This window comes from Ictalurus punctatus, chromosome 5 (assembly GCF_001660625.3).
Source record: "Ictalurus punctatus breed USDA103 chromosome 5, Coco_2.0, whole genome shotgun sequence".
NCBI classification, from domain to species: domain Eukaryota; kingdom Metazoa; phylum Chordata; class Actinopteri; order Siluriformes; family Ictaluridae; genus Ictalurus; species Ictalurus punctatus.
This window is the reverse complement of record NC_030420.2, coordinates 2528435-2547608: the sequence shown is the minus strand read 5'-3', so window position 1 is coordinate 2547608 and position 19174 is coordinate 2528435. Positions and strand designations below refer to the sequence as shown.

The 19174-nt window shown below is 40.5% G+C and overlaps 1 protein-coding gene across 1 annotated transcript; it reads left to right on the top strand.

Annotated features, from left to right (window-relative positions):
• Positions 1-8405: 8405 nt before the first annotated feature.
• Positions 8406-10624, top strand: aplnra (apelin receptor a). The gene has a single exon (XM_017468243.3). It carries the CDS (start codon positions 8677-8679, stop codon positions 9757-9759), a length of 1083 nt encoding a protein of 360 aa, XP_017323732.1. The 5' UTR covers positions 8406-8676; the 3' UTR covers positions 9760-10624.
• Positions 10625-19174: the final 8550 nt, after the last annotated feature.

Here is a 19174-nt window from a genome sequence, read left to right as displayed (position 1 = left end):
TCAGGAGCAATGATTTAGGATCGTAATTCCATTTTTGACTTTGATTGGTTAGGGGGTGGGGTGATGTAGTCAAGTCCAAATTTTCGACATTTTCGGGGAAGCAAACTTCAGTCGGCATGTCGTTACTCTACATGATACATGTATAAGCATGCTTGTTTAAAAGCAACAATTATGGGATAAAAAACAAACAAACAAACAAAACAACAGTAGGATAAAGACTGCAGATTTCAGCTACGAGCCAAATTTATCTTTCTCACATCAGTGTACTCATACATGCTGGTGACCGCAGACTAAAACAACCCCCCATCTCACACACACACACACACACACACACACACACACACACACACACACACACACTTGAGCTCGAGGTTCCCTGTCAGTAGCGCATCTTTCAACTCCAAGATCCTTCAGGTACATGCCCCGAGTCTCACCCCACCCCGGGCCTACTCAGGTGTTACCTACGAAACACACACACACACACACACACACACACACACTCCGATACCACTGACTGATTCAAGTCTTCAGGATCTCACAATTCAAGCGACGATGGCTGATCATCTCCGTCTGACGGCTTAACGTTTCGAGTCACCTAACCCCGACTCCTAGCATGCCTCAACTCATACGGTTTACTCCACTCCGAACCTGAACGCGCGTGCGTGCGTGCGTGCGTGTGTGTGTGTGTGTGTGTGTGTGTGTTTGCGCTTGTATGTGCTACTGTCTTGCTGGAACTCAAACTGCCACTCAAACTAAATAACACCCACTGATTACACTTCAACACTGTTTTGTAGCATGTAGATCTTCTTTGATTACTTCGAAGGAAGACAGCTGCTCTGAACACCCCCATCTCTCTCTCTCTCTCTCTCTCTCTCTCTCTCTCTCTCTCTCTCTCTAACTCTGCCCACCCCAACCCCCCATACACACACATACACACACTTCAGTTTCTCTCACTTGTGTGGTCTCACTCTCAATATAGAGGCTCTTAAGTGATGCGGGGGGAAAAACAAAACACCATTAGCCCTCTCACACCGGCCGATTTAGCTTTACGATGGAGAGGAACTCGACACACACAAACACTTTGTAGTGGAACACACTTGAGCCGGAGAAATGGGGTTTGAAAAGACTAGACAAAACACGCGGAGACACAGAAGCGAGAAGACCCCCGTCTCGTATTTCCGAGGGCAAATCCATTAGATCCAGTATATAGTTGAAGACTTGCACCATGGTAAAGTAGTTTCTCGACGAATTTGTATTAAATTGCGCACGCAACTGGAGGAAGAATGAATCTTCTCATGGCCGTGATGGTTTATTTACTTACTCTGATAAGTTTATATCACGTTTTATGGAAGGAGTCTCCAGTGTCGGAGGTAGTTCTCCACCACGGTAAAATCTTCAGACAAGACGAGCTGTAGACAGACAAGACAAGTAACAAGACACGCTGCAAGTTTTGTTTAAATGTTTATTATTATTATTATTATTATTAACTCCAAAAGAATGCCTGCACTGCTATGCACTAGGATGCCTCACACCACCTTGTCGCTGATTATTTCCCTAGAACAGTACAACCCCCAGAGTTTGATTCCTTACATACAGTCAGTCCCTCTAGAATTCCATGATTTTATGATTGCAGAAATGAACGCAGATATTCAGAGGAGCTTGCGATTTTTTTTTTTCAAAACGAACGCCGAGACGCATCATGTGACGCGTTCAGCCAAAGCCCTCTCAGATTCACGTGCGTCGTACACGAGTACAGCTAAAAGGTCTCATTTACCAACAAACATCGTTGTGGAAGAGCGTGCAGAACAATTTCGCCAATTGAGGTAGTTTTTCACAATAAAAGCCCCCCCAAAAAAAGTCGCCACAAAATCAAGAATTTTTGGCTGCAACAATCACAAAAAAACTCATATAGGTTAAAGTGTATTTCAACAGATTAGAATCCAAATATGGACCGTTAGCGTTATAGAAACTTCATCACCTTTAACAGAGTGGAACTGCATCATGGGATATGCACAGTATAAAATGTATCTTGATCATTTTCTGTAGAACCCACGTCATAATGGACGAAGAGGTTTGTTTGGCGTTTATCCGCGTTGCTTTGCACCGCTGTCGAGGTTTTGGCGGCGCGTAAGTGATCTTTAACTCCAGAGCGGCCATATTGAAGTGTCTGTTGTGCAGTGGACTTGTGAGTGAGGTGGTGTGTGTTACAGTTTCTTTTCTGGTACTTTAGTAAGTAGTGTTGCTGAAGGAGTGGTGTGTGTGTGTGTGTGTGTGTAATAACAAGGGGCTTCTCTTTGGAGATTTCCAATTCATCTGCTTAATCTGGAAGTTGGAAGTAAGTGTGTGTGTGTGTGTGTGTGTGTGTGTGTGTGTTAGAGAGTCGTCTGGTTAATCTGACCATCTGTTTCTTATCAGACCTCCTTTTATTTTTTTTAAATTAGCAAATTTATTTATTTGCCCAAAGGATCCCTGCGAGCAGCAGGCGTCCCCTCCACACCGCAGGGAGTTAGATAGCACCAGAAGCCACCTACGTGTGTGTGTGTGTGTGAAAGAGAAAGAGACCAAAAAGTGAGTGACAAGTTCTTACACTCTCATGTACTTGAGTACATGTGGTGTGTGTTTATGTGTGTATAAAATTGTGTGTATGTGCGTGCATGTGTGTAAATGTCAACATGTCCGTCCACTAGCGGGGGTTCTCTGTCCTGGCTCTCTGCCATCCCCACTGAGCAGGAAGCACTGTGTTGTTTTTGCCAGACCGTCTGCTCTATATATGTGTGTGTGTGTGTGCGTATTTTATTTTCTCCCGATACAGAGTGCTGAGATCCAACAAAAACAACACGCATGGGACAGGGGGTTGCACACAGGGCCGGTGTAGAGGATAACAGGGTCACTGGGTGTAATCCACTGACTTTACACCGGTTTTCAAAATGACTGACATGATTTATAACACACTGGGATTTTTTTTTTTTCTGCTACAATTAGCGAGCGCTGCTACTGTTTAAGGCAGACCCTCGAGGACCTCACAAGTTAAAGTGTTGCTAGTTATGTTGTACGGTAGATTCTTAGCGCGTAACACCGTCTTAACTTATCCGTAAAGGAATAAAACGCTTAGGAACAAGTTTCAGGCCAGAACATTTAACACCAATACACCTTACTTTTGTGCTCTGCTCAATTCTGATACGCACCGGGTCGTTCGCACGTACGACCCGCTTATGCATCCAGCCACCTGAGCAGTTCGGCCACAATAGAGCGTCGTTTGAATCCGAATCCGACCGGGACTGGTGCACTGGAGAGCTGATCATAAACGAGACCAACCCGTAATTCATGCTGCGCATTTAAAAAGAAGCTGGGCGATCCGGGTAGATACTTCCATAAGGGAAATCGCTTTGAGCAGAATTCGTGAAAAGAGCCGGTACCGATTTACATAACAATCAAACAGTACGTACGATAAATACCAGAATCAACATGTAAAGACTGCTTTAGAGTGTGCGATTACCGCGGTCTTACCGACAGGATGATTACTTGTCGTGAGCCCAATATAATCTTGGATGAATTCTGTAACAGTGTAATAACGTGTGTTCTCCATCCGTGTCAGATCGTACAGGGAAGATCCTCTGGCGATAGACCTGCGATTTATGAAAATGCTTGCAGGCTCGCGCGAATAGAAACGTTCCCTCGTCACGACCGTGTTTGTCGCTGTCTGAGATTTTAATCAGACGTTCCGACGCCGTCGGAACTTTAGCTGTCTATGAACGTAATCCTAATAAACTTGCCGCTGGTGACCATGTCGCATCATTCGCTTTAAGACCACTGATCTCAACTCACGACCAAATAATTCTTGTACGAATGTGCGACAGGCATAAAGCTGGCTTTACACTGTACCCGTACTGTACAGATCCCGGGAACTGTAATATGATGTGGCGCACAATTAAATTCTAAAGTCCACATTCAAACTGTACGATTTACAATCAATTACACTCGCAGAAAGGTTTTTACTTTTTAAACAAGTGATCCATCAATTCCCAAAATTCCTTCGTAAGGACTTCTTCATTCACTCTCAGATTGCAATGAAAGTATAAAGGAGTACTTTATTAAGAGCAAGTGCACTTGTTCCATTAAACACTCGCTATACGTTAGTAGCAATTGTAAGAGAAATATACCGTATGTTTATCTACATGTGCCTAATTATAATAATAATAATAATAATAATAATAATAATAAGCTTTATTTTGTAAAGCAGCTTCTCAAAGCGCTGTACACAAAATAAGCAGTACACAGAAAAATTTTTTTTAGAAAGTTAATAATAATAATAATAATAATAATAATAATAATAATAATAATAAAAGTAGACGTCAGCAGTCAAATGCAAATTTAAAAATGCCAAAAGGTCTGAACTTCCCTAAGTTCATAATGACGAGCTTTTCGCAGTTATATCTTAAGATTTCTTTTGGCAGTAAGATAAAGTCGCAAACATTTCTTGCAAACAAGTTTAGCACATTTTGGTAACTCATATATATACAGCTAGGTTATAAACCGTGGCCTTTAATCACCAGTGACATGATATTATAAATATATATACACCACATCGCAGGGTGGTGTATGGGTATACATATATACGCCACAGAGCAGGGTGGTGTATGGGTATACATATATACGCCACAGAGCAGGGTGGTGTATGGGTATACATATATACTCCACAGAGCAGGGTGGTGTATGGGTATACATATATACGCCACAGAGCAGGGTGGTGTATGGGTATACATATATACGCCACAGAGCAGGGTGGTGTATGGGTATACATATATACGCCACAGAGCAGGGTGGTGTATGGGTATACATATATACGCCACAGAGCAGGGTGGTGTATGGGTATACATATATACGCCACAGAGCAGGGTGGTGTATGGGTATACATATATACGCCACAGAGCAGGGTGGTGTATGGGTATACATATATACGCCACAGAGCAGGGTGGTGTATGGGTATACATATATACGCCACAGAGCAGGGTGGTGTATGGGTATACATATATACGCCACAGAGCAGGGTGGTGTATGGGTATACATATATACGCCACAGAGCAGGGTGGCGTAATTATCTGTAATTTATTATATTTCAAACATGTTTAATGACTTTGCTGCAGTAAATTTATGATCTCTCTGTTCATAGGTTTTTGGCTGTGTGTATAGGTGCACACCGTAGTGGATTTTTTTTTTCTTTTCATTTGTCTCTACATTGAGGCTCAGTCACTCATTTCAGGTCTGGTCTGATTTTAATAAGAAATCGTTTTTGTTTTGTTTTGTTTTTTTAGCTGTAATTGTGCAGCTGGAAACCTGATCCTTGTTTAAATAAAGATTATGTAAGTTTATCAGACTCGTCGTTAGAAACATAGAGCTAAATGTGGGGTCAGGGTTTCAGAAATTCCCAGCCAGGGTTTTAAAGTTACAATAAACGGCGTTGTTGTTTTCCTCTCAGTAAACTCGTACTGACGGTTTCCGGTTACACGGCTCGGGCTAATGTAAAATACGAATTTCTAGCTGAATTACTGTATATTTCCATGTATTTCTTTGGTTAGTTAGTTAGTTAATATCATGTTTATTGTAACTGACACCCTAATTTGTAACGCCATGAAGTGTTATGGTAAGGCACTTCCCATGGAAATGCCAGTAGAAAAAGAGGCCACATGAACCACATGAAGAGGATCACAGAGGATCAGGATTGGCTTTAGATGATCTAAAGATGATCTCATCACCCGTATGGGACTGTAATGAGCTCTCGAGTGATTACAGATGTAACACTAGGTTATAGATGATCGCTGTAGGCGTTGCAGGGGAATAATAAAATGAAATAAAACCAGTAAACAAAGAAGTATATGAAGAAATAAAAATGGCACATAATTGAATAGGTAAATATTAATGTAACAATAAAAAAAAAAGAAACGAGAAGGAGTGAGTAAATAGTTTACAAAAATGGCTAACAATTATGTTAACAACATCCGAAATTCAAGTGAGTAATTGAAATGAAATGCCTTCGATAAAATAGCTGAACACGGCCTGTGCGAAATCAAATGAAACACAATCAAATAAATTAATAAATAAATAGCACATTATTAAAAGGCTGATAAAATAAACAGGAAAGAGAAAACAAATAGTTGTAAATAGAGAGCTGCTTTTTTAAAAGTAGAATTTAATTAAGCAAGGGAGAACGGACGAATACATAAATAAACACAAACCCCACCAAGACAGACAGACAGACAGACAGACAGACAGAGAGACAGACAGACAGACCGATCGATCGATCACGACGGGCTTCACATGGGGAATTTGAGTGAGACAGACAGACAGATAGACAGATAGATCATGACGGCCTTCAACTGGGGAAATTGAATGAGAGATAGATAGATAGATAGATAGATAGATAGATAGATAGATAGATAACCATGGCCTCCACCTGGGGAAATTGAATGAGAGATAGATAGATAGATAGATAGATAGATAGATAGATAACCATGGCCTCCACCTGGGGAAATTGAATGAGAGATAGATAGATAGATAGAAAGATAGATAGATAGATAGATAGATAGATAGATAACCATGGCCTCCACCTGGGGAAATTGAATGAGAGATAGATAGATAGATAGATAGATAGATAGATAGATAGATAACCATGGCCTCCACCTGGGGAAATTGAATGAGAGATAGATAGATAGATAGATAGATAGATAGATAGATAGATAGATAGATAGATAACCATGGCCTCCACCTGGGGAAATTGAATGAGAGATAGATAGATAGATAGATAGATAGATAGATAGATAGATAGATAGATAGATAGATAGATAACCATGGCCTCCACCTGGGGAAATTGAATGAGAGATAGATAGATAGATAGATAGATAGATAGATAGATAACCATGGCCTCCACCTGGGGAAATTGAATGAGAGATAGATAGATAGATAGATAGATAGATAGATAGATAGATAGATAGATAGATAACCATGGCCTCCACCTGGGGAAATTGAAATCTAAATGGATTGGAGATGGATAGATAGATAGATAGATAGATAGATAGATAGATAGATAGATAGATAGATAGATAGACAGATAGATAGACAGATAGATAGACAGATAGATAGACAGATAGCACTCACTAAGCTAAAACCTTTACTATACACAGCTGATTGGTTTCTGCATATTCTGTTCCCCTTTTATTTCTCTCCTTGGGTGTGGCACGTGAACAACATTCCATCAACGACACCTTTTAACTCCAATGTGTCGTTTCCTTTAGCTTAACTCTGAGGTGACGGTATAAGTTTGTGTCTCACTTTCTAATGCTAATTAATCCCTGGTATAGCGTTCACATGTGATCCTAACATTTAGACCTGAACTTTCTTATTTTATTTATTTATTTTTTTAACAACACTGTTAAGATCAGGGGGGGAAAAAAACCCACGTTAAAACAGAAAGCTGAGTTAACGGTCGTGTCCTTCAGGGGTTTCCATGGTTACGTGCTTACTACTGTACTAAACAGTAGGCTAGATAACGTCCCAGTATGTAATGTGATGTCAGTGTGGGTTGGTATTATTTATATATAGGCCTACTGTTTAGTATGAAAGTATGCGTTGTGTTTAGTAAGATAGTTTACTGTTTTAGTGTACTGTTCAGTAAGAAGGTACACTATTTAACTTACTGTTTTCCAAGATACCAAGTTTACAATTTGAATATAGTGGATAAGTGAAAAGGAGAATGCATATGCAAAAATATGTGTTGTATGGAATAACTGACAATCATGTGAATATGTTATATGAATCCGATTAGTCTGAAGTGTGTAAGTGAAGGTTAAAAGCCAATATAGGAAATGAGCAGGGACGACCAAAACCTTTTACATTCAAATGAAGTCAAACCTGTCCAGGCGTGCTTTAGAAGAGCCTCGGAGTAACTGCTACATTTATTAATTTAGTTATTTGGTTATCGATTCGTCATTGATGCATTTCTCTCGTTTATACACGAGATCGTTCATTCTGTCATCATCTGCCTAGTTTAAATTACCCAACGTAATAAAAACACACTCTTGTGAGCATCTTGACAGCTTAATCCAATCCTGAGTGATACCTAAAATAGTTAGAGTGCAATCAAGTGGTTCAGCGAATATTAAAGAGTCCCAGGGATCTTTGGTCAGTCCTCATTTCAAGCCTGACTTCGAGAGACGCACGGGCCATTACTTTTTCATTAAGAAGAAAAACAAGGGTTAATTCCTGCTGTGTTGACCCACTCCACGCTGGCTGAGATTCAGAGGCTCGGGGGTGGGTTACTGGGATATAGGGGGCTGTGCTTTAGAAAAACAGGGGGGTCTGAGGGGCGGAGATGGAGGGATGAGGAGGGGACGGAGGTTAAATAGGCTGGGTGGCTCTCCCCCCTTCACTTAAACACACACTCTCTCTCTTGCTCTCTCCCTCTCTCGCTCTCTCTCCTTCTGCCCATGTGTGTATGGTGCAGAACTTCACAGAGAGACTTCTGTTCACTGAGGAAAGCCAACAAGTTGCCCTTTTGCAGTCCAGCAACTTCTGGTTCTGCAGCTTTAAAAGCACACCTGGACTAACGCTAAAGGAAGACTTCTTCAAACAGGACTTTTTTTTAACAACTTTGTAGAACCCGGACCCCTTCACCTTTAACTAATGGAACCCACGGAATACCCTGACAGCTACGATTATTATGAAGACAACGAGACGGCGTGCGACTACTCCGAGTGGGAGCCGTCCTACTCGCTCATCCCTGTCCTCTACATGCTCATCTTCATCCTTGGTCTGTCCGGGAACGGGATGGTCATCTTCACCATGTGGCGTTCGGCCAAGTCCAAGCGCCGTGCTGCAGACGTCTACATCGGCAACCTGGCTTTGGCCGACCTGACCTTTGTGGTGACCCTGCCACTGTGGGCTGCATACACGGCACTCGGGTACCACTGGCCTTTCGGCGTGGCGCTTTGCAAGATCAGCAGCTACGTGGTGCTGGTGAACATGTATGCCAGTGTCTTTTGCCTCACCTGCTTGAGCTTTGATCGCTACCTGGCCATCGTGCACTCACTAAGCAGCAACCGTCTTCGATCCCGAGGCACCGTGATGGTATCGCTCGGCGCCATTTGGCTGCTTTCCGGGACTCTCGCTGCGCCTACTCTGCTCTTCCGTACCACGGTGGATGATGCGATCAGCAACCGCACTACCTGTGCCATGGACTTCAGCCTGGTGACCCTGAATCAGCGCCACGAGTCACTTTGGATCGCCGGTTTGAGCTTGTCATCCTCAGCTCTTGGCTTCTTGCTCCCCTTTATGGCCATGACTGTGTGCTACTGCTTGATTGGCTGCACGGTGGCGCGCCACTTTGGCCACCTGCGCAAAGAGGACCAGAAGAAGCGGCGCCTCCTGAAGATCATCACCACTCTGGTGGTGGTGTTCGCCCTCTGCTGGACGCCTTTCCATGTGCTGAAGAGCATGGACGCGCTGTCATACCTGGGGCTGGCTCCGACGTCCTGTGGTTTCCTGCACTTCCTGCTGCTGGCGCACCCGTATGCCACCTGCCTGGCGTACATCAACAGCTGCCTCAACCCGTTCCTCTATGCCTTCTTCGACCTGCGTTTCCGCTCGCGCTGCCTCTGCCTGCTCAGCCTGAAGAAGGTTGTGCACGGTCACGTCAGCTCTGCCTCATCCACCCTCAGCGCGCAGACCCAGAAGTCCGAGCTGCATTCGCTTGCCACCAAAGTGTGAGGAGAAGGAGAGCAGAAGGAGACGAGGGGAAGGATAAAAAGTGGAGGTGATGGGAGAAGTGAGGAGCGACCAGACGGCTGGTCCATTCTGGTGGCTCGACTCGTCCAGGCTGGGCCTCAAACATGAACATTGTTTTGACTGAAAAGATAAAGGACTTTTGACACGCTCTCTCTGTGTCTCTGTCAAAAAGACCGACCGTGGTCTGTTATGTGTACAGTGTGTAAATAATACTCCCAGGGTTGTGTATTCTACTGTATGAATAATAGTGTATGAGTGTGTGTATGTAAACTGTCTGAGGAGAAACTATTTTTGCATCCTGCTTCAAATTTCAACTCCACCGAGGTGATCGATGGCATGTATGTGAATCTGTCTCTGTGTGTGTGTGTGTGTGTGTGTGTGTGTGTGTAAGTACACTGATCTAAGACTACAAATTGTACAGTATTTTCATACTTCAAAAACATGTTTAGCATCAGTAGCACTTGTTTAAAATGAAGATATAAATGTATGAGTTTGCATAATGAGCCCTTCTTCCTGGCTGTGCTCGTGTGTTTGCTGATGAAAGCTTCAAAGCATGTATGTGTGTGTGAGAGGGTGGGTGTGGGGGGTGCAAGTAACTAAAGTAAAGGTGTTGCAGCTTAATTAGATAGTTTAAAGAGTGGTCAGAGACACGGGAGGTAGGAGGCGGCGGGGCAGACAGACAGATGGCAGCTGACAAATGTCTCTTGGATAGGGAGGGAGGTACGGAAGGGAGAAGGGGGTCAGGGTGGTGGTGCACTCCAGATAAGGTAGGGCTCATGAAATGTTTTATTTTTGCTGATCTTTCTGTAACTAACTACTGTATTAAAGATATTATGAAGCAAAGCAATCGTTTGTGTCTTAAAAGACATCTATGTGTCGTGTGTGTGTGTGTGTGTGTGTTGGGTGTTTAGAAATTTCAGTTAAAGAATGTTGGTTGAGAAGGCTATTTATCAGACACGCACAAGTGAAAACATTTCTAAACCACAAGCATACAGTGGTTGAATTATAAAAATAAAAAAAATGTTCAGAGGCGATAGTAAGTCAGTTATAATAACGGGGTATGGCTTAATTAAATTCTTTCTTTCCTTTCCTTTTTTTTTTTTTATAGCTTAGGAAAACTAGGGGAATTGTCTAGTTAGCATGTAATTAAATAGCTAGCATGTAATTTTTCCTGGCAGTCATAAAAAAAAATAATAACCCCAGCTGAATTGGATAGTTCGCCTAATTAATGTGATATAAATATGCATGAGTGCATATTAAGGCTGTGTTTAATAACACATTTACTGTGGTATTAACGCCGGACATCTTTCATTGGCTTACATTGTTTATTGCGAATACACATTTTATATTATATAGAATGCATTCAAGTACGATGGAAAATGGGAACCAGGGGGAACAGCACTTTTACAAGGGGGATGGTTTTTGTCATTTGTTTTAACCGTCCTCTCGTAACCCCCCCCCCCCCCCCCCCCCTTTCAACCTTTCAAATCAGGTCCTGCAAGCACTCGCTTTCTTCAAAAGTGCTGAGACGTCACTTCTACACACAAACACATTCGTAATGAAATCACAGAAGAAATGACACTTGTTGGTACACGTTACATTTAGAGTTTGTTGTTAAAAATCAGTGAAATATAAAGGTAAAGTAGGCATGAAAATTGTCCTATCTCTACAGTAGTAGATGCTTTTTTTAAAAATTATTTTATTTATTTATTTTTTTACAAAAAATTTTTTCAATGCACACTGTAAATGGTTAAATGACTGAAATATAAAATACCAGTGCCAGAGGATTACACGATTAGAGATTGGATATTTTCGATTGCTTAATAACTGCTGGACTACGTCTGCTCTAATTGGGTTATCAGGTTAAATCTCACTAGAGCGTTGTGTAATTTAATGCAGGTCAGTGCAAATGTATGTGTACCCTCAGGATAAAAATAACGAAGAAGAAAAAAATGATTTACATCATTAAGACGTTTAGTGCTTTAGGTTTCACAGATGTTCATTATTATTATTATTATTATTATTATTATTATTATTATTATTAGGGTCAAACACAAGACAAAGACAAATGGTCAAACAGTGTGTGTTAAGGCATGTAAAGTAATAAATACACTTTTTTGAATAACATGCAAGCTCTTTTTTTTTTGCTTTTATAATGAAATCTCATTTAATTCTATTTAGATCATTTTAGTCATGGCAAAGCTTATATTCAAACTATTTTGCGTGTTAATATTGCTTTGTTGTTGTTGTTGGGTTGTTGTTTTTTTTACTTCAAATTCTTTTGGAGATAAATCATACAACCGACTGAGTTCTAACAATGGCTTATGTATATTTAGTTTCTATTAGCTTAAGAATAATAGGCAGGCAGGCATTTTAAAAAAATGGCAGGTACACAGATTAAAAAAAAAAAAAACCCACATGAATCAACTAGTTAGCCTGATTTAATGTGTCATTACCTATTAAGGTAATCCCCAAGTTATAAAATTGATCACATTTGCTCTGAGTTCATCAGGACATCTTTCAGTATTTATAATGTCTGTTGTTTCTCAAGGACAGTTAACACATGTTGTTTCAGCATTGAAAAGGTTTTTTTTTTTATTTAAAAAAAGAACAGACGACGTTATCTTTTTCACCCAGAAACCATGGGGTGCGCAATCTTTTGCACTTATCTGTACTTAATTGACTCCTGTTGCCAAAAGGCTAGCTTCTTTACATTCATTAGAAAGAACTAAATAATTCGACTAGAAATGGTTGCTTTTCTTTTTTTCTTCTCCGAGATAAGTCGCAAGATGTCAGTTAAATAAGATAACGATGTGCTTACACATTTAATAATCACATAGTCTTGAGGGAATTGTTATAAAAGTGGTCTGCTTAACAGTTTTCCGTGCTGGCTATACGCTAACATCTCAACGTCTCATCTACATGTGGTATTAAGAGTTACCCGGGATGATGGTTACAAATTAGATTTCTCGGAGGAGTTTCGAGCGTAGCTAAGAAGCCGTTCCTGTCCCGTCTCCGACAGAGACGAAACTTTGGAGGGTTGAGTAGGCCTGCTTATCCAGAGGCGCCAGTTCAAGATCAGGTCCAACAGGAATGCAGACTCTCTCTCTCTCACTCACTCAGCATGTGGTCAAGAAGATAGTGATTCATTTCACCCATACAAAGCCTCTAAATAAATGAGCTGGGATGAACCGTGTGAGAGAGAAAACCTCACATTTTTCACCAATGCCAGTTAACAGCTGTTTCTCAATACCAAGAATACTCGTAAAAGTTACGTAGTTAGCTAGAAAGTGCACCCTGTAGGACCTTGCGCTAAATGGCTAAAATTTTCAATTAGCTAATTTAGCACAGGTTATTGGTAGCTAGTTAATTTTATCCCAGGGGGTTATTATACTAACTGGCTTTACCACAGAAGGTTACTGTGATCGTTTTACCACAGTAGGTTATTGCTAGATAATAATAATTATTTATTTATTTATTTATTTTACCATAGGAGCTTATTAATTAGCTAGCTAATTTTACAGGAACAACAGGAAGTTACATTAACTAGCTTCACCACAAGTGGATATTACTAACTAGCTAATTTTGCCACATGAGGTTACCACTAACTAGCTACTTATACAACAGGAGGTTATTACTAGCTAGCCACAGAAGATAATGACTAACTAATTATTTACAACCGGAGGCTGTTACTAGCTAGCTAATTTTACCACAAGATGGTTTGCTAGCTATCTAACTTGGCTAAATGCGACCTCCTCCTGCCAAAAGCTGGAGCAAACCTCCACATTCACCTTTGAATTTGAATTCCATTCAATGGCTTCGTTGCCTATTTCTGACTTCAGATCAGATTTTAATGCACGAGTTAAAATAAAAATAACAAAGGGCTTACTCTGATGTCACCATGGAGCCTAACTCAGTGGCAAGTCAAAGCATTGTTTGTTATTATTGTGTGTGTGACTCTTTAAGGTATTTACGTCATTCAGTACTAGAAAGGAACTTGTGTAGTAAAAAATGGTGTTTAAGCAAGTACATGAGAACACAAGAACAAACAAGAATGCATATTGAGTATTTGTTTCCTGAGAAGACGAATGACCGGCAGAGAAAGGGGGAGGGGTGAAATAAACACACACACACACACCATCTAAAAGCATACCCAGCAAGCTTGTCTTTCTACACTGCAGCAGATCTGCCATCAAAGTGACGAGGGAGAAACCCTGAATGCTTTTCGCCCGTGTCACCGAACTTGGCCGTGGTGAGAAGTGTTAATCCCAAGATAAATATCTCCGGATGGTTTTTTAGCCAATTTGTCTGAGGAGCACACATATGCACATGCGATCTGGGAGACAAAGATGTAACGAGGTAATCTGATCGGTTGAGAAATTTGTTCAGTGATGTCATCTGAGAAAACAAGCCTTAATATTGAGCTCAGTGAGGGGCTAATCCGCTAACTTTCACACTGAGCGACTGACATCATGACCGTGGCCATGATAGCTCAGTGATTAAGGTCTTATCCCAGTGATTATGAGGTTGTAAGTTCAAATGCCATTCTGTACTACCACAGATCTTCTGACACACATCCAAGTGAAACAAGATCTCACCTGAGGATGGCCGGGGATGACATGATGATATTAGGTAGCGTTATTTTTTTTCCTTTCCAGTCCGTGCATGGTGATGTAGTTAAAACTCACACCATGTAGATGGAGATTTAGATCCCCAAAATGGATCACGAACAAGACGGAGGCGACAGTGGTGAGGAAAAACTCCCTGGGACGACACGAGAAAGAAACCTTGGACGTTATTTATCAATCTTTTAGTAACGTTGTTAATATTTGACTAGTAATTTACAAAAGATTTACAAAAGTTTTGCTGGTTTCATTCATACACCTGAGGGTATTACCAAGCGTGGTCATGGCACAGTTGATTTATATGTACTGATGGCCACAAAACTCAATAAAAGCTAAATAGAGCGTCTCGTAAACGTGGTATTCTCGTATTTGCTTGTATTTCCTCATTTGTAAGTCGCTTTGGATAAAAACGTCTGCTAAATGAATAAATGTAAATATAAATGTATTCACTAAAACTTCCAGTAATGCAGCTCAGCCACTGCAGCAACTTCCAGACCTAAAAGTTTAAACATATATATTATATTCTTCTAAAATTACATTAATATCGTCTTAATTTTTTACGATTTGTTTTGAATTGCTTTCACAAAATGTTCACTAAATCCGTGTGCGATCGAAATCCACGAGCGTTTTAAACGTTAACACATAATCCGTACATAACATCGCAGCAGCTGATTGCTAATTATAGCCAATCAGTCAATGTTTACATTAGCGTGTCTCCTTGTACGTAAATTGACACGAACTCGGGGGCAAAACGTCGTACGCGAACACTTTTCCCAATCTGACTGGATTTTTAAGAATGCCGCAGTTCTTGTATAAACGCTCCTGCGGATGATTATGCAGCTTGATAAATGAGACCTCTTGGGAGGAACCAGACTCGAAAGGAAACCCGTCTTCTTCTGGGTGACATCAGACGGTGGGATTATAACTCATTACTCTTCCACAGTTGGATACTGTAAAGTCGAACAGTACTGAGGGTGCTGGAAGGATGTTCAGCGTGAGAAGAAGAGCCCTTGGCTGAGCATAATACAGTTCTTAGTATGGAATATTGTGGGGGGAACAAAAGGACTTTGTCGTTTGACTTGTTTTGCTTTAGGTAATGAATTGCGCACAACACAGACTATGGATATGAACTAACAAAGTCAAAAAAGGCCATGTCAGATTATCTTCTTAAATTCATATTTATGCCTTACGTATATACTACAACATAGTATATAGACACCTGACCATCAGACCCATATGTGGTTCTTCCCCAAATTGTTGCTTCATAACTGAAAGCATGCACTTGTATAAGTTGTCTTTGGATGTAGCATTATATTTTTCCTCCACTAAGAGGCCCAAACCTGTTCCAGCATGACAATACCCCTGTGCACAAAGCGAGCTCCATGAAGACATGGTTTGCCAAAGTTAGAGCGGAAGAACTCGAGTGTCCTTCACAGAGCCCTGACCTCAACCCTACTGAACACCTTCGAGATGAAAGGGAACGCCAAGCCTTCTCATCAATATCCGATCTCACTACTGCTCTTGAGACTGAATGAGCACAGATCTCCATGGCATGGCCGACTTTTGAAGGTAGGAACGTAAGTTAGAGTCGAAACGGTTATAGAGAAACGGAGTTACAGACCTGAATAATGTCTTTGGATGCATGTGATGATTTAGACATGTTTAGAGTTTGTGGCGTGCTAGACCAGTAGTTCTAACAGTAAGCTTCAGTTACTTGTTCACTACATTAACTAGAGTGCAAAGCTTAAAAGACAAACTTTATAACACAAACATGTCTTGGTTCAACGACTTGTAATGTAAACGTATTCCGGTATCAGGCAGAGACCCAAGCACTGGTGGGAACATGCTATCTTACTGACTCCTGAATGTAAATGTGTGCGTGCATGCGTGTGTGTGTGTGTGTGAGATAGTTACTGTTTCTGTTACGTTATCTGTGCATTTCAGTTAAGGGCAGGCAGCAGAAATCTGAGACACAAACACACACAAAGAAGACAAAAGAGTCTTTAAAAACAAGTAACTCCTGTATTATGAACTTACTTAGCTTGGTTAGGTGTTTTCACGGTTCATTACAGACCAATTACCATGTCACAGAGTGAACTCATAATCTGTGTGTGTGTGTGTGTGTGTGTGTGTGTGTGTGTGTACCACAGCTGCAAACCCTCATAATGATGACCAGAAGCATGTGTCCTCCTTCATCACTGCACACTCGTCCCTTCTCTCACAGTCTTTCTTCCAAGGTGTGTTATCAGCAGCCGTGTTCCCCCAAGAGCATTTTTTTTTTTTTTTCAAGTTTTGTCATGTTTGAAATGTGTGGTAATTGAATGCACTTTTTTTTTTTTTTTTTTTTGCATAAATTTGAGATCATTAAACGAACAGACTGATCAGTTCAAGATGTTTTTTTTTTTCTTTAATTTTGCACAAGAGTGACGAAGCTAATGTAGATATTCTCAGGACATTTATCTCGGCCAAAAGCTTTTCTGCAAATGCTTCATACGCTTGCTTGAAATTACAACGTTAGACTACGAAATGTCCCTTTTATGTCATATATTTCGTTAAAAAACAACAACAAAAAAAACACAGATAGACCTGAAAGTTGCACTTTCAAACTTTGGGAGGCAGGGACAGCACTGCAAAATAAATCAATAATTTTTAAATAGTTTTTTCTTTTATAAGCCAATATAAAATTATTAAGCCGATTTTTAATCATTTCTGTACTAATTTAAAGCGTCAAATATTTCTATTGGTAGATCATTTTGCTGATTTTTAGCATTCATTTCTAGAAAGTAGGCAAATTTAATTTAATTCATTTTTTATTTTTTAAATTTTTTTTAAATGTAATTAAAATATTTTAAGAGACAATTTAAACCATAAAATGAGTAAAAATTTTTTTTCTATAAATAGGTTTAATAATCTTTCATTTGATTTATTGTATTCTAATAAAAAGAAACTACTAGCTAGTTTTGGCTATATTTAAGATATACGTGCTAGCATGTCATTTTTTTTTTATAGTCAGGGCCAGTGGTGAACATGCCCTGAGACAAAAAGTGATACTGGTTGTCACTGAAGAACTGCATGTGTGAGAGATTTTATGTGAGACTGCTTTTCATTACTAGCTAAACTTCAGACATCAAACATTCCTTGGCTGATCGACTGCATTTACGTTAAATGGTTAAACGCGTACATTAATAATTTATCTCTTTTTTGGCCAAACTAATCCTTTAATGGTGTGTGTGTGCGCGTGTGTTTTGTGTGCTTGTGTTTCGAGAACCCGGACCTCTATGCTCACACACTTCTGAACATCAAAGAGTGGCAAACTGTCATCTGATACACGCACCACATTGCTGCAACAATTTGTTCTCACTTGGGGTAGAGACAGACAGAGAGACAGAGAGAGAGAGAGAGAGAGAGACAGAGAGAGAGAGAGAGAGAGAGAGAGACTTAATTAAAAAGCAGTGATAGAAGTTCTAAACACTGTGTGTGTGTGTGTGTGTGTGTGTGTGTGTGTGTGTGTGTGTGTGTGTGTGTGAGTGTGAGTAGTCTATTAACAGTGCTATGGACTCTTGTGCTTGTAAAGACATCCAGACTTCGGCATCTATTTTACACACCCACACGCTCCAACACTCACATAACCCTAGTTCATAACATAATGTACTGTGTGTGTGTGTGTGTGTGTGTGTGTGGGGGTGTGTGTCCAAGCTCGTACAGACAATAGAGTAGACTCGCCCCTTATCCATCAAAACAAAGAGGCCACATTGGAGCATAAGTTTGTTCAAGGACACACACACACACACACACACACACACACACACACACACACACACACTCTTACAGAGATGGAAAGAAAAGCAGGTTCGGAGAAAAACTGTGTGTTACACAGCTGTCTACATAAGAGAGATTAGAATGGCGTTTCAGTTGAAACCATTTATCCCTCTATCATGTGTCGATAACCTGTTATACCATATTCTCTAATATTCTACACAATATAGAATTGTTTTTATAGAAATACTGCCACGTCCCCTGATCTCCACACGGAATGATAGACGGTGTTCACAGTCCATCCAGGGGTGTGTTAAAAAGAAACTTGTGAATTTGTGCATTCGGTATAATCGATACACGCGTTATTCAAGTCGTGGAAGTACTGTAGCTAGCAACTAGCAAGACCAACCATAATCAATGACTATAAAGCAAGCTTGCCCCTAGCCATTAAGTCTTTTATTTGGACAATGCAAAGGCAGCATGCCCATGGAACAAAACAAAACCGTCAGGGCTATCAACATTTCCCACAGATGTGTTGGTAAATTACTAAGGAAAGACTTCTCATGATTAGAATGACCTGTAATTGCACTTAGCATAGATTTCTAACATGGGTTCTGCCATATTGGAGAAAGGCAGAGTTCATCCTCCATATATATATATATATATATATTTATATAAAAAAAATTGACTTATGAGGTTGTTAAGGTCACTTGAGTGTGTGTTTCACGTGGACTGTTTTCATAAACACATAATTCCGGTTATCAACAGCTAGGAGCCGTCATCCCATCTTAAATTCTTTAAATTAATTGCCTCTTAAATGTTTCAGAAAATGAACTTTAAAAAAAAAAAAAAGTAGTTAAGGTAGCAATTCCAGCGAGACATTAATCAGGACAGAGAGCAGCTGCCTTCTAAATGGTGCAGCTTTTATCTTGGAAGTGTTGGAAAGCTGGTCAAAAGTGATGTCTACCCAGGTAGTCTTGGAAAAAGTTAGTCCCTCTGGGGAAATACTGACACAG